Here is a 14,281-nt window from a genome sequence, read left to right on the forward strand (position 1 = left end):
ATACAAATACCTAAACATATATATTTTTATATCACGCTTTAAATCATGTATTCTAAATGAAAAGAAACATAAATAAATAAATTACATTTGCTAATATCAGAAATTCTTGTACTTGTTTATCATGGTAAATCAATCGGTATATCATCTTGATTTTACAAAAGAATAAAACACATGTAGCATATTTACATAATAATATAATTATAAATGTACATAAGAAATTTCCATTAAAGCTTATGGATAAAGATACTCAAATACATTTTTATGCATATCAAATTAATTTTTAAAGTGTCACGTAGTGACACTTATATAATTTCTCGCACAGTTATAAAGATTATGTAGAGAAGCAAGAAAATTTGTAATTATATACAGATAAATATGTTAATAAATCTGAAAATGATAACGCCAATAAAATTAATTTCTTGCACTCCATACTTTGATAATAATTTACAAAAAAACAAAAAAAAAATAGTTATTCTTGTAAAATCATTCTTTCATGTGATTATGATTTGTTGGTAGTGTAACCTTTAGTTTTGTAATTTGAGTCTCAAACTTTCAGTCTCGGTTTTTACTAAATCCTGGATTTGATAATCGCTAGAGATCTCCTTACAAAAGTTCTATCTTTTAAAATTCCATTAACTAATCACTGATCGAATGAGATCATTCAACAAGGCTGTCTCTCTCGTATCGATCACGAAATCCAAACTTTAGCTTTTATAGTCCTCAATTATTGACCACTCATGTTAATTGAGGCCGATAATAAACCAAGTTTAAAAACTATTATGTTACATAAGTTATCACACAGTTTTTGTTTTTATTTATTCTGTTGGTGGTGAAAATTTTTGTAACCTACGTCTGCGCAGCATTTCCTGTTCGCTCGAAGATTCAGTCCTAGATGAATCGATCGTATCGTTACTTGTTGACGCGTCCTCCTTCAATAAACTCGGAGCAGAAGTATTTTCTTTCGACGTTGTCGGAGTAGGAGCATTTTCTACTTTGCCTTGAGAACTATCGCTACTGCCTCCGGCATTTGTGCTTGTCGTACCGCTTGGCCCTGGTTTTTCCATCGGGGACATATCTGATGTACTGTCGTTATTGCTTGTAGAATTATTGTTTACAGGAATGCTATAATTTTAATTCATATATATTGTACATGCAAATATTATACATATACTGAATACGTAAACAGAATGTGCGGAAAAATCGAGGCTCAATATATTTAATGTATTAATGAGGTGGAGCAGTATAATAAACATTCAAGGAATATTCGAAAGAATTCGACAGTCAGTTTGACAAAGAAATTTGTATTCTTACAGAAAAAATAATTTTCGAATATTTATTATTATATAATTATTATAATAAATAAGTCCTTAAAAGTTTGTAACTTTTCAATAAAGCATTTTCGAACATAAGTTTATAAACTTTTATCTACTCGACCTCATTAACACATTGCATAAGTTTTATTTTCAAATATTTTGTATATTATATATAGAATATTCTACTCACTTAGCGGTAGCAGCTGCCGTTTGATATTGATTCATCATTGCGTTGGCTGCATCTAACAAAAGTTGAATTCTTTGCAACGTTTGTATCCTGGCTTCAACAGCCTGCCGCAAATTACCTTCCATCGCTCTAAGTTCTTCTTCACTTAATTCGATTAAATTTGGTGGCGGTACGGGAATAGGTGGCAATGGTACTATTGCAGGAAACAGTGGTGGGAAAAGCGGAATATTTCCAGTAGGTGGAACTGGATTTTGAGGTGGGGAACTACTTCCAGCATTATTTTGAGATTGCTGTTGTTGCTGTTGTTGCGGTTGCTGTTGCTGCTGTTGTTGCTGTTGTGGTGGCATACCTGGAGCTGGTAATCCAGCCCAAAATACTGGGAAATGAAAGGGTGGTCCTACATTAAATAAAAAAAATAAATTAAAAATAGATAACATTTACTTCCATATGTAAAACTTAAGAGGCTTGTTTTGTTGTGCTGAACTTCTTGTACAGTTCATCTTTCCTCCTTTTTTCTCATTGGAGAGAAAAAAGAAAAAAGAAAAACTGCAGGAAATTCAGCTTTAAAAAACCTGTCTGTAGGCTTAGAACATTACTTTGTAAAAATAATACATTACTATAGCCGTTATTATTTTTTTTAAGTAATGTGCCACCATTATTTAAAAAGTAACTATTTGTCATTGTTTTCATTATTTTTTATAATGCTAGACAATAAAAATGTTAGATTTTAAAATTACATTGTTTAATAATCAAATAAAGTATGACAATAAATATTAAAAGTTATAATTTTGAACTAATTTCTATATAAAAAATTTTCATTTATGCCATATCAAACAAATCTAATAATTCTTAACAAGTAACAGCTAAAAAGATATCGGCTGAATTAATTATCATTGAAATAAAAAGTAAAAATGTAATGATATTCCTATCAAATTAGAAAAGCAATGATTGTTACTTAAAAAAGTAATTATAATGGTAACAGCGTTACAAGTATGCATACTTTCCAACCCTGTCTATAAGAAAAAAACATGTAATCTTACCGATTGGGTTGACACCAGGTGCTTGTGGAGGTTGTGGAGGCACCTGTGGTCCAGGCTGGGGAGGATTTTGCTGTCTAGGTGGTGTATTATTCGGTGTAGGCCTCAAAATGTTCAATCGACACGTCGGGCACGTCTGCTGACGTTGAAACCAAGAACGCAAACATGCGGTATGGAAGATGTGATTACAAGGCAATTTTTTGCTAGCTGTGACCATCTCCTCTCTGTGTGCAAGTATTGCATTAGTCTGACAGTGTTGTAAGATACATTTTTTTCAATATCTAGATACAGTTACAAATACTTGAAGAAAATATTAACTAGATATAGATACAGATATAAATTTTAAATGAGTAACTAGATACAATTACAATAATTTCAAAATGTATCTAGATACATTTTAGATACTTTTTGTACATATGTTGAATAAAAATGGGAGCTTTCCAGCAAGAGACACAAATCAACACAGCAGTAATTCTGTCTTTGTCTCTAACTGAATATCAAACAAAGACAGAAATACTGCTGTGTCGATTTGTGTCTCTTGCTGGAAAGCTCCCAATGTATAATATAATATACACAGAATATAATATTATACATGAAAGCAGTATATAGTAAAAACAGAAAATAGATATATTATTTTATTATTGGTTATTAACTGAATTATTATTAATTTTATAAATTTTAAAGTTACATATCTTAGTCATAATCTTTAGTTACTAAATAAAGTAATAAAAATTAAGATATATAAAAAACGTTGTATAAATGTACATATATTAATGTAAAATAAAATATATTATATAAAAATAATTTTAAAAATCATCTTTATCAGTATTTAATATAATAATATTAGATTAATATTTTTTTTATTAATAAAAATTATATAAAAAATTATTTTAGTTATAGTAAATACGGATAAGTGATTTTTAAAAAATATTTTTATATAATATTCTTTATTTTTATATATCAATGAGTTTTTAAATCGCCTAATGGTCTACGGATCTTAGTGATGGATATAATTCTTTTTTTTTTTTATTAAATTTAATTTTCTTAGCTTTATTTTATTTAACATGAGCAATATCTCAAAATGTTCATCAGTTAGAGAGAAACCCAAATCCATCTCAGCCTTCTTCGTGGGACCACGTGGGACTGTAAAAACTCGATTCCTAAACAGTCATTACATCCATTTCCGAAATTAGTACTACCATCGACAAGGAAATGAGGAATTTTGTTGGTGGTACTATCTAGCACTTTTATTTTACGACATTGTCGATAAAATCACCGAGTTGAAAAATCAATGGTTTGAATCTGTGCTAAAATGTCTAAAATTATCAATTATCTGATTTTTGACCGGTTCGAGCGGCTCATGAAATCGTACCTTAAGAAGCAAAAATTGTATCTTGTATCTAAAACGTCATTTTCAGATAAGTTACAAGAAAAAAAAACTAATTATAGTTATAGTTAATGGATTAAAAAATGCAACTAGTTATAGTTATAGATACACAAAAGTATCTAGATAATGTAACTAGATACATGTAGCTAGATATCTTACATCAATTAGAGATCGTGGTACAGTATTACAAAACAATAATTTTACTCATTGTAAATGCTCACCGACATATAATGCAAACATTATCAGCAGCAGCTAATTCCTCGGCTGTTGCATCTGGATAAAGAGTGTTCATGTTTCTGATAGCTCGTCGAGACATTACAATATCATGGAACGCTTTCTTGAAGTCTCTCATTGTATAATACATAGGGCGCAATGCAAATAAGGGCAACGTAAATAACTTTATCATTAAAGTTACAAAGGCAACATAAAGGAAAACCTGGAAAGTGGAAGAAAACATTAGTTTTACAAAAAAGATATAAAAGCATGCATACATTTCATATAGTACAGAACATAGTAGCAATATACAACAATGTTGCAAATGTTGCTACAATATTTTGTAATATTCTATATTATATAAGCATTGGTTTATTCTTTTTCGCTGCACTGCTACACTGGAGCAACAAGTTAAAGACAAATATATTTTTTCTCATTCTAACTTATCACACCAGTGCAGCAGTGCAGTGAAAAAAAACAAGCATGTTACAGTCTCACAAATTATCACATTTACACATATTGACTCACATTAAATACTGACAAGTTAATTTTTATTACTCTTAAATAATATTAAAAAATTTTGTAATAACTTTTATATATACTTTAACATTTCTAGAAAATATTTGTATGGTTGTTTATACATACTGTAATTAAAAGTTTTTGCCTAGTTTAAAAAAAAAAAAGAAATTTGTAGGACAAAAATTGTCGAGTTATGTTAATATAAATACTTTTGTCTCAATTACCTTTAATATGCCAATAATCAATTCTGTATACAGCAGGAACACTGGTTTGTTATCCCATGGAGTTTCACTTTGCAAATCAATGGTATGCAAAATATATTTTACGGTGATATTAAAGACAACAGTCAGCAAAATTGCATACTCAAAGCCAAACACGAGTTGTACGGAGGGGCCTTTAGTGGCTGTTGTATTATAGGCATAATTTATCATCGTTAGATTGATGGCAAACAAAAGACTTAGTAAAGTAGCGACTCTGAGATGGAATAACCATGTTATTACTGGACTTCTTTCCATCTGAAAGGTAAACAATCATTAATTGATATATGCAGATGTAAATAATGTCAACAGATAGTGAAAATAGACAGATACTTGATACGTCAATACATATGGATATTATATTTTAATCATAGAAGCAGCGTTAATAACTCACATAATCAACACGGTCTTCTGCAAGCCAGTGGAACGACTTTAGGAACAAGAGGAGAGTAAATAACGCTATAAACTTAGGGCTGAAGTCATCTCTGAACACTGTAAACGCCAGACAAGTTTCCGTCACAGCGTACCAGACCTTTTCTACCAAATGCTGCAAACAGACGTTTTACAAGTTGTAGAACAAAAATTGTTGAGTTGATACAAGGAAGTAGTTAAAAAGGAGAACACTCGCTCACCTCGAGCTCGGCAGCGCGCAGAGTGCCGAAAAAAATCTTTCGCAGGAAAGCGTTTATCATGAACGCAAGTATGAATCCTTGCGTGTAGATCACCTGGAGCACAAAGCAATATGTGACGACAATAAGAAAGGTATGTAAGTATTCGTAAATTGACGAGGATGGTCAAACGCTAAAAAAAAGGTCAAAGACTCACGGTCATGCTCGGATTGGATTTGGTTATGTGAACGACGGTGGGATAGAACTGTTTTCTCTGATAGTACGCATTGCCGATAACGACGCACGTTAGTGCGGTGCTGATCAGCATGATCCCGGCCTCCCTCATTTTCGTGCCGGGCGTTTTCTCGTACTGCCAGTACGCCCACTGCGTTTCCCAAGCGGAGAAATCGTTGACACTTGTGTATTCGCACGGAGAACAACGGAGAATTTGATCGGATCGCACGTTCCCGGACGATCCCGTGGTGCACCACCTTGGCGAAACTTGTATGATGCACCACAAACGTAGCGGGACACGTACTCCGGACACGCACGCGCGCACGCACGCATGTATACAACGCTACCCGCTGAGTCGGTATCAATGCATGGCGCTGATATCATGCGATCGCGGTAATCTTCGAAACGGCGTATATGAAATGAAGGACAGCAGTGGGTTTTAACGGCAGCGAAATGCCTTCGCGTTCATCTTTCTCCCCTTTTTCTTCAACGATAATGTTTCGTAACACTAACGGATACTGCGATTCGTTATTAATTGCAATCGTCATCGGTTATGTGAAATGTCAATCAGTTGTGTTGTGACAGCATGCGAAAGACAGACGTGATTGGTCGCGCGAACGATCACGTCGTGACCGTTGACCACGTGGATCTCAATGATTTTTCGCTTTCGTCGCAGAGAGGTAGAGAGGGAATGAAGGAGGGAAGGAGAGAGAAGAGAAAAAAAGAGAGACAAGTGACGTCGCCGGTTATTTAAAAGAGTAGCGCGCGCGCGCACGCACACACACGCACGCACGCACGCACAGGGGAAAAATCAAAACTAATATTGAATTGTGTTACTAATTAATATATATATATTTAATCTAATTAGTAGTTAAAAAGTTAATAATATTTAACTTAGTTAATTTTAAGTTAACTTTAATTAATTCTTTAAAACATAAACTTTAATTTATTAGTTTTTCTAAAGTTTTTTCTTTTTTAACTTTCTTTTCTAAACTTTTTTTCTAAAGTTAAAAATGTACCTATGTAAGAAAATGTAAGAAATGTAAATAAAAAAAACATCCCTATATATATATAAAAAAACAATTCTTTGCTGTTTCATATTAATTGAGAAATAAAATATTAAATTTATTTAATAACTTAAAATGTAATGGTTTTGTTATTTAGTGTAAGATAATTTTTAAAGAATTATGATATTCTAATTCAATATAAATAATGTACTTATCAAAATTACCTTCTAATTTAATTTTACACTTACTTTTAACAGAATTAGTGTTAAAAAGTTGTTACAATACAACTTTTGATGTAATTAATTTAATTTTATAAGCTATTAACTAAAATAGTTAAAAATTTTGTAATTTATATTGAATCTTGATATTTAATAATAGATTAAAATATACATGTAAATTATATAAAATATTAATAAAATTCTATAAAGCTAATAAAAAATTTTCTATTTTAATAAATTTGTCAAATTTTATTGCGATTTTTTGTAGCGATATTTGATACATTTTTCATTTTAATGTTTAATTTTTATTGTTATTTATTTATACGTAATTTTGATTTTACATAATTTATATGTATTCATATGTACATTGACTTTGTTGTGAAATTTTTGTTGTGAAATTAAGTAGAAGTGCATTGTAAGGGCCGAAGCACAAAACATGACGTAATTAAGACAGTCGTAGTGCGACAAGCTTGTGCGTTGTCTACGTCTACGACTACGACTGTCTTAATCATTACGCCATGTTTTGTGCTTCGGCCCTAAGTTTTGATTACGTTTTAAAATTATTTTTCCTTTGTGCACCACCTTCTGAAAGAAAACTGCGAGAGTGTACGCAAATATAATAACGATATAATTAATCTCATTGTAATAGATACATTCACAAGTTAAAAGTCAATTATGGCGATTTGTATTACATATTAACGAGCAATATGAATATTGCATGTAAATCTGAATTTGTCATTGGATGACAACGAATATAAAGAGAATTATATATTTAAATGAGAGCGCAGATATACGCAATGACTAGCCTTAAAAATATATTTTAAATATTTCATGTTTCAGACCTTAAAAAAAGTTAAATTTGCTAAATTATAGAGATATATGTAATTCACACAGGAACGTTCTTTAAATCACCTTTTTAAAAGTGATTTAACGTTTTTTAATGTTTACATAGGCTATCAGTTACTTGCTATATTTTTACTTGTACTAACTTTCATATATTCTGCTAATATAGTATTTAATATATTAAAAACACCACAAAATATAGATTATATATATATAAAAGTATAAAAATTAGTTTCTTAAAATAACGTATATATATATAAGTATATGAGACTAATTCAGCACTTATAAATTATACTTCCCGTTACGTATACATACTGAGAGCTCGTGTTTTTAAAATACTTTTAGGACTCTGACGTTTTGGAGTTCCTAGATGTGCCGTAGCTTTCAATGGTGTTCTACGTGTGTCAACCGGAGGTCTACGCACTAATTTGGAACTTTTTGGCGTTTTTATTGTTAAAGGTCGCTTGATATGTGGAGTTTTACTAACGTCCGATTTGTAAGGAGACGTATTTGGATTTTCCAGCGTTGTATTGACAGGCATCTTTGTCAATGATCCTTTCGCAATGCAGATGTTTTCTTTCTGATAAATTTTTGTGTCATGCATGATGTTAATTGCTTTATCTTTGGCGAAAATGTCACGTATAATTGGATCCTTGTTCAAAAGTTTCTGATTTTGCGACTCGAATTTTCTCATCAAACGGTAGTGCTCGTTCAATCCGCTTGGAAATGATTTTATTGACGTATCTATTGTCTGCATTTTAATCTGTGGCGACGCACTTGGAGATAATGCCGCGTGACGATTTTTACCTTTGGAATCCTTATTGGACTTTTTTCGAGAGACATGTGATTTATTACACGATTGCTTAAAATTCTCCTTACTTGCATTTATTTCTTTTGCTACATTCGAGGAGTATTTGGTTGCACTGTTACGACAGTGTTCCTGTTTTCTGTTTGATACGTTACTCGATATAAACTCGGATGTTTTCGTTGTGCCCTCATCAAATAATCTCGCTTTGGCCAGTACCATACCAGCATTTTGCGTTCGAAGTTTTGCAACGGATGCCCTGCCAGTCTGTGGAGCGGGTGTATTTGTTCGAGACATTGATTTAAAATACTTATCCGCATCTTTCCAAGATATCTTATTTGAGCCCTCAAATGCAGTCTTATCTCTTTGTGAACAATCATTATTTAAAGCTATATTCTGATGACTGTTTACCTTTTTTAACTCCTCGATTTTTTTATCGAAATAAGATGAATTATCAACAAAATCTTTTCCATGAAAAGATGACGCTCTACGTACAGATGTGGTCATATGGTTATTTAAGTGCAGATCTTTAAATCCAGAAAAATCCAAGTCGCTATTGTTTGAAATCTTCCGTTGTTCGTTTGAACGAGAAATCAATGTATTAATTTGATTATGTAAACAGGCTATCTCATCCCTCATATTGTTAGAAATATTTTCATTACATTTTTCAGCAAAGTGAGATTGTTCCAAGTATTTATTAGAATAAATTGATGGTTTTTCAACGGGATAAACGTTTACTTGTCTTTCGAATTTAATGTGATGTTGTAAGTTAAATTCTGGAGACATATGCCATGATGCAGCTCTTCTAACACGTTTGCTGCAAATATTAAAACAATGATTTGTAGAACAATAGTTTTAAATTAATCTTACAAGTATATTTTTATGTACTACTTGAATATTTTAGTAGTGCAGCATAGCAAACTATTTTATGATTTTACAATGTTAATCTGTCTGTTTGTCCGTCTCTTTGCAAGATTTCTCGGATTAATTTTTTTAAACTTTGTTTTTGCTAAATATCCAAAGACCTTAGCTCCAATGAGTTAAATCAGTTAATTGTAAAGGCGTTAAAAGTCAAGATTAATAAAATTTTTAGATACAATTTTCCAAGTTACAAGTTTTTGTTGCACCTACATTTGTTGCAAGGGATTTATTCTATATATAATTAAAAAATTCTATATATCACTCATTTGCTACTACATCAATGTAACTTAAAAATTGTAATCTTTGAGTCATCTATAAAAAAAAATTTTGATGAAAAATGAAGTACTAAGTAAAAAGTTGACAATATTTCCACTCTACAATTAATACATTAAATTAATACACTAAAATCGTTTAAAATTTCAAAATAATATACTATTTTTAATATTACACTATTTTTACTGACTCAAAATATTAAAATTCAGGAAAATTTTTACTTAAAAAAAAAATATAAATATGTATATTGTATATTGTTAAGAGACATATTGTATGAAGAAATATATAATTTAAATAATTCAATTACCTCGCGATTTTCTCTTGTGAACGTCTTCTTAACGATCCAATTTTTCTTGCACTAGGAGATCTTATTATTTTATGTTCTCCTGATCTTCTAATCTTTAGTTCTTTACTCAGTCTTTTTGCCAGGTAATCGCTTGTCAGAGTATTCTCGATACTAGCCTCTTCTAATGTTTTCTCATATGCTGTCTGTATATTATTTAATGAATGTGTAGTTATATCATTTTTTTCGTTGTATATACATCCAAATTCTTGAGAAATACGCGTTTCAATAGCAGAAACTCGATTTTTTATGTCTTCGTATTCACTCTTAGGGATTTTGACATAATCTTCTTCACAGTGATCACTTGATGAAGATATTATGTCACTGTTTGGAAGAAATGTATCGAGTTCCTCCAAACCAGTCTTTTCCTCAGTCAACAAGCAGATGTTATCACTTTCGTCTGTGGCATCCAACTTTCTTGAACTTGTGCTTACATTTATATGCCATTGCTCATCACTTTTACAATTTTCATTTACAAGCATGTCCTGCTCGCCACCATCGTCTGATAAATCCACAGTGGCGTTAATGAATACATCATTGTACTCTTGGCGAAAATCATTATTTGATGGTTTATCATATTTCACTAATCTCAGATCTGATATTCCATCAGTGAATTCACATGTTTTATCTGCATCAAAAGAATTTACAGAACTCCAACGTCTTTCGTTACACATTTTGTAATTACCTGTATATGAGTCTGATAAATTACCATCAACGTTCTTCTGAAAGTTCAAATAAATAATTATAATTATAGAATAAGCTATACAAAATACTACTTAATAATTATATTTTTTGTAACCTTTTAAGGTTTATTGATTGATATTGATTTAAATAGATTTTTTATTTTATATATTAAAGTTGAATTTTATCCTATATATTAAAATGAAAACGAATATACTTACTTGTTTAGTCTTAGGTACAAATTTGTCTAAACTTAATCTTAGTTTCTTTGACTTGTCTAATTTATCGGCCATTCTCCTAAAATATACATTATGTAACATAAAAATTCATGTATTATCTTGTATCAAGATTATTCTAAATTATTAAAATAAAAAAATATATACATACGAGAAAAGATAAAAAATAGCAAAAATATAATAACAAAAAAATATCATTACTTTTTCTTTATGCTCGGAGGATATTCTCTCTCAGCTACTTTTCGTTTTTTAGTAAACTTGTTAGGAGCCATATTTAACTGTGTTTGATGTACGAGACACTGAGGATGATTAATATTAGCTGTATCGTCTGCACTCTTTCCTACCATCTTCTTCAAACCGTTGAACATTCCTGCGTAAAACATTACACCTCATGTGCAAGGCATGTCATAATATGTACAGATATATTTTATATGTATAAATATAGAAAAAGTGTAAGTGTTTAAATATGATCTTAATAGTGTTAGAGACAACAAATTACAGTTAATAAATATAACAATATTAGGTGTCCTTTTAATCTTGTTAATATTTTGAGTATAAGAATGTACAAATATATTCATTATATATGTACAAATGTAAACATAATTTTGTATCTATATAGTCTATGAACTAATACATATTTGTGTGATGACATAAACTATGTATTTTCAAATATATTTTGAAGTGAAGGACAAAAAATATAGAAATGCAGTTTTAAAATGCTTTTTGCCTCTTTTTCCTGAGATCTATTATTCTACCAAGTAATTAATCAATCCTTTCAAAATCCTTTCCTTGTGTTTATTGTTAATTAAAAAAATTAAGAGGTGTTAATTTAGGATTTGGGATTTTTAATATAAAAGACATAAAGGACATAGAGGGCTATTTTTGGAATAAATTACATTTCAAAAAGGTACTTCTATTTCTGGTTTTTCATTGTTAGATAAGAATTGAAAACATAACATTAGAACAACTTACGTGTGAGACTTCCACTGCGATGCTTTTTCTTTTTATGTTTTAGATGCAGTTCAAATGAGTCCAGTCCATTGTCTGTGCTGCCACTTATTTCAGTAGAAACACTCTGAGCGATATGAGGTGGTAGAATACCAATATTTTCTGAATTTTCAATTAAAATCTATAAGAAGTATTCTGTAATAATTATCAGATTCCTGGTACAATTTATCAACAGTCTGCAATAGTCTGTAAAACCTGTGTTACCTTGACAATAGTTAAATGCATTTGCAATCTGTTCTGCACAGCTGACATGGATGTCTCTTGCAGTGGCATGATATTTGGTCCAATGACCTTGGCTAGGTTTTCCACATTCATTTTGTTTTGTTTCTCATATGTGGAGACCTTCTTCAGGAACTCCATAAAGAACGCCAAGGTGTTTAGGTGATACGGTGGAAGCAGAGTACACGCCAACAGCAACGCTTCTACTCGGTTACTCTTGAGCAGCGCGCAGTGCACAAACAGGTCGTGATACACGTACGGAATCAACGGCTCTGGCAGGCCGCGGAAGAAGGACTTGAGGCAATTGGCGATGTCGATCGCCGCGTAATTTTTGTCGCCCAAGTTGCTGCCGCCGTCCAGCCGGGAGATCAGTTCTCTCTGTCGCGCCTGGGAGCCGGCCTTTCTGAACAGACCCTCCTGCGTGACGTGCTGTTCTAGGAATGTCGCGGCCTGAATCACGAACACGGGTACGTGGACTATCGCGCCCGACGCGAGATTAACGATATCCAGGGCCTGATAGAACAGCGGGGTCTTGAAGACCTTCTTGTTGGAGATGTCCCGGCACGTCGTCTCAGCCCTTTCGCTCTTCAGCATGCTCTTCTTGAAGCGATACTTAACTCCGAGACTCCTGAGATCGCTGGCGACGGCATGATACACCTTCTCCTTGTTCAACACATCGTAGATCAACATCTTCGATATTCCGGTGTTACCGCGGACCGCGTGACTCCAATAACAAGTCGATTCTTCAATGAGGATTTTATTTCAATTAAGTGCACGGCTCGAGCGTTTCATGATTTCATCGTTTCAACGACATCCCTCGCTTCGCTCCGTCGTCGCCCGTTTTCATATTGAATTGAAAACACCCCTCCAGTGTCGCCAACGTCACGATTGAGAATTCTCGTCGCGTAAAGGCGCCATCTCAACATCGCGCGAACAACCTCTGTGAAGTTAGCCAGCCAACTTCAGCTTTAACAATTTTCACCAATTGGTATCGTTTGGTGGTCATTTGGTGGTGTTTGGTGGTCCAGTCCCATCGTTTGGTGGTTAGCCGTTCTCCTGTAATATCAAAAATAAAATTTGGGTGTGAAGTTAGTCCGACATTGTTTATTTTTGCACCAATTTTAATTTCAAGTAGCTCATTCGATTCGGAATCGTTTGGTGGTCACGAATATGCTAATGAAATCGTTTGGTGGTCAACCGTTTTCGTAGAAATTATAAAAAAGCGTTTTTGAGTATCTCTAATTTTGGTAACACTGGAAATTCCCCACATGAATATTATTTATCATACAAATTCATTTTCAAAGGCGTCATCAGATGTAAAATTGTTTGGTGGTTACGAATAAACTAACAAAAACGTTTGGTGGTCAACCGTTTTCGTAGAAATTAGAAGAAAACGTTTTTGAGTGGCATCATGCAAATTTCCCCAAACGAATATTATTTTTCATCCAATTTCACTTTCAAAGGCGTTACTGGATGTAAAATCGTTTGGTGGTCGCGAATAAACTAATGAAATCGTTTGGTGATCATCCGTTTTCGTAAAAATTTGAAAAAACCGTTTTCGATTGGCATCATTGTAACCTCACTAGAGAGATATTATTTTTCATACAAATTCACTTTCAAAGGCATTAATGGATGTAAAATCGTTTGGTGGTCACGAATATATTAATTAAAACGTTTGAATGACTTCTCGCAAAGTCAAATTGGTCGAGAAAAGTAAAATTTATTCAGCTAATTCCAAAGTGTGACATGACCTGACCCTAACAAAAAGTCCCACGCAATCATTTAGCTCTTTTGACGACGTGATGAACCACCAAACGTTTTAATTATGAAATTCGCGACCACCAAACGATTACGCGTCGAATGACCCCTCGCAAAGCGAAATTGGTAGAAAAATGAAAATTTTTTCGCTAATTCGGCGATGTCACATAGTGACCTATCCGCATGAAACGTGCGCACGCTGTCATTCAGGTTT

The 14,281-nt window shown here is 32.4% G+C and overlaps 2 protein-coding genes across 2 annotated transcripts; both read right to left on the minus strand.

Annotated features, from left to right (window-relative positions):
• Positions 1-176: 176 nt before the first annotated feature.
• LOC105828973 (E3 ubiquitin-protein ligase synoviolin A) lies at positions 177-5,867 on the minus strand. The gene is made up of 8 exons (XM_036284256.1): positions 5,739-5,867; positions 5,546-5,638; positions 5,308-5,460; positions 4,881-5,171; positions 4,146-4,360; positions 2,541-2,761; positions 1,504-1,897; positions 177-1,122 (listed from the first exon to the last, which is right to left on the minus strand). The coding sequence occupies exons 1-8, from the start codon at positions 5,865-5,867 to the stop codon at positions 816-818; spliced, it is 1,803 nt and encodes a 600-aa protein (XP_036140149.1). The 3' UTR covers positions 177-815.
• Positions 5,868-7,585: 1,718 nt separating this feature from the next.
• LOC105828972 lies at positions 7,586-13,177 on the minus strand. The gene is made up of 6 exons (XM_012667580.3): positions 12,295-13,177; positions 12,055-12,211; positions 11,284-11,452; positions 11,068-11,143; positions 10,130-10,887; positions 7,586-9,445 (listed from the first exon to the last, which is right to left on the minus strand). Exons 1-6 carry the CDS (start codon positions 12,997-12,999, stop codon positions 8,125-8,127), a joined length of 3,186 nt encoding a protein of 1,061 aa, XP_012523034.1. The 5' UTR covers positions 13,000-13,177; the 3' UTR covers positions 7,586-8,124.
• Positions 13,178-14,281: the final 1,104 nt, after the last annotated feature.

This window comes from Monomorium pharaonis, chromosome 3 (genome assembly GCF_013373865.1).
Source record: "Monomorium pharaonis isolate MP-MQ-018 chromosome 3, ASM1337386v2, whole genome shotgun sequence".
Lineage (NCBI taxonomy): Eukaryota > Metazoa > Arthropoda > Insecta > Hymenoptera > Formicidae > Monomorium > Monomorium pharaonis.

Excerpts from the sequence above, each read along its gene's own strand:
- LOC105828973 (XM_036284256.1), bottom strand. The coding sequence starts at position 5,867 with ATGAGGGAGGCCGGGATCATGCTGATCAGCACCGCACTAACGTGCGTC. Across the intron at positions 5,639-5,738 it reads AATCCAATCCGAGCATGACC|GTGATCTACACGCAAGGATT; the intron begins GTGAGTCTTTGA and ends TTTGTGCTCCAG. Across the intron at positions 5,461-5,545 it reads TGCGCGCTGCCGAGCTCGAG|CATTTGGTAGAAAAGGTCTG; the intron begins GTGAGCGAGTGT and ends GTCTGTTTGCAG.
- LOC105828972 (XM_012667580.3), bottom strand. The coding sequence starts at position 12,999 with ATGTTGATCTACGATGTGTTGAACAAGGAGAAGGTGTATCATGCCGTC. Across the intron at positions 11,453-12,054 it reads TCGCAGTGGAAGTCTCACAC|GAATGTTCAACGGTTTGAAG; the intron begins GTAAGTTGTTCT and ends TGTTTTACGCAG. Across the intron at positions 9,446-10,129 it reads TCACAAGAGAAAATCGCGAG|CAAACGTGTTAGAAGAGCTG; the intron begins GTAATTGAATTA and ends TAATATTTGCAG.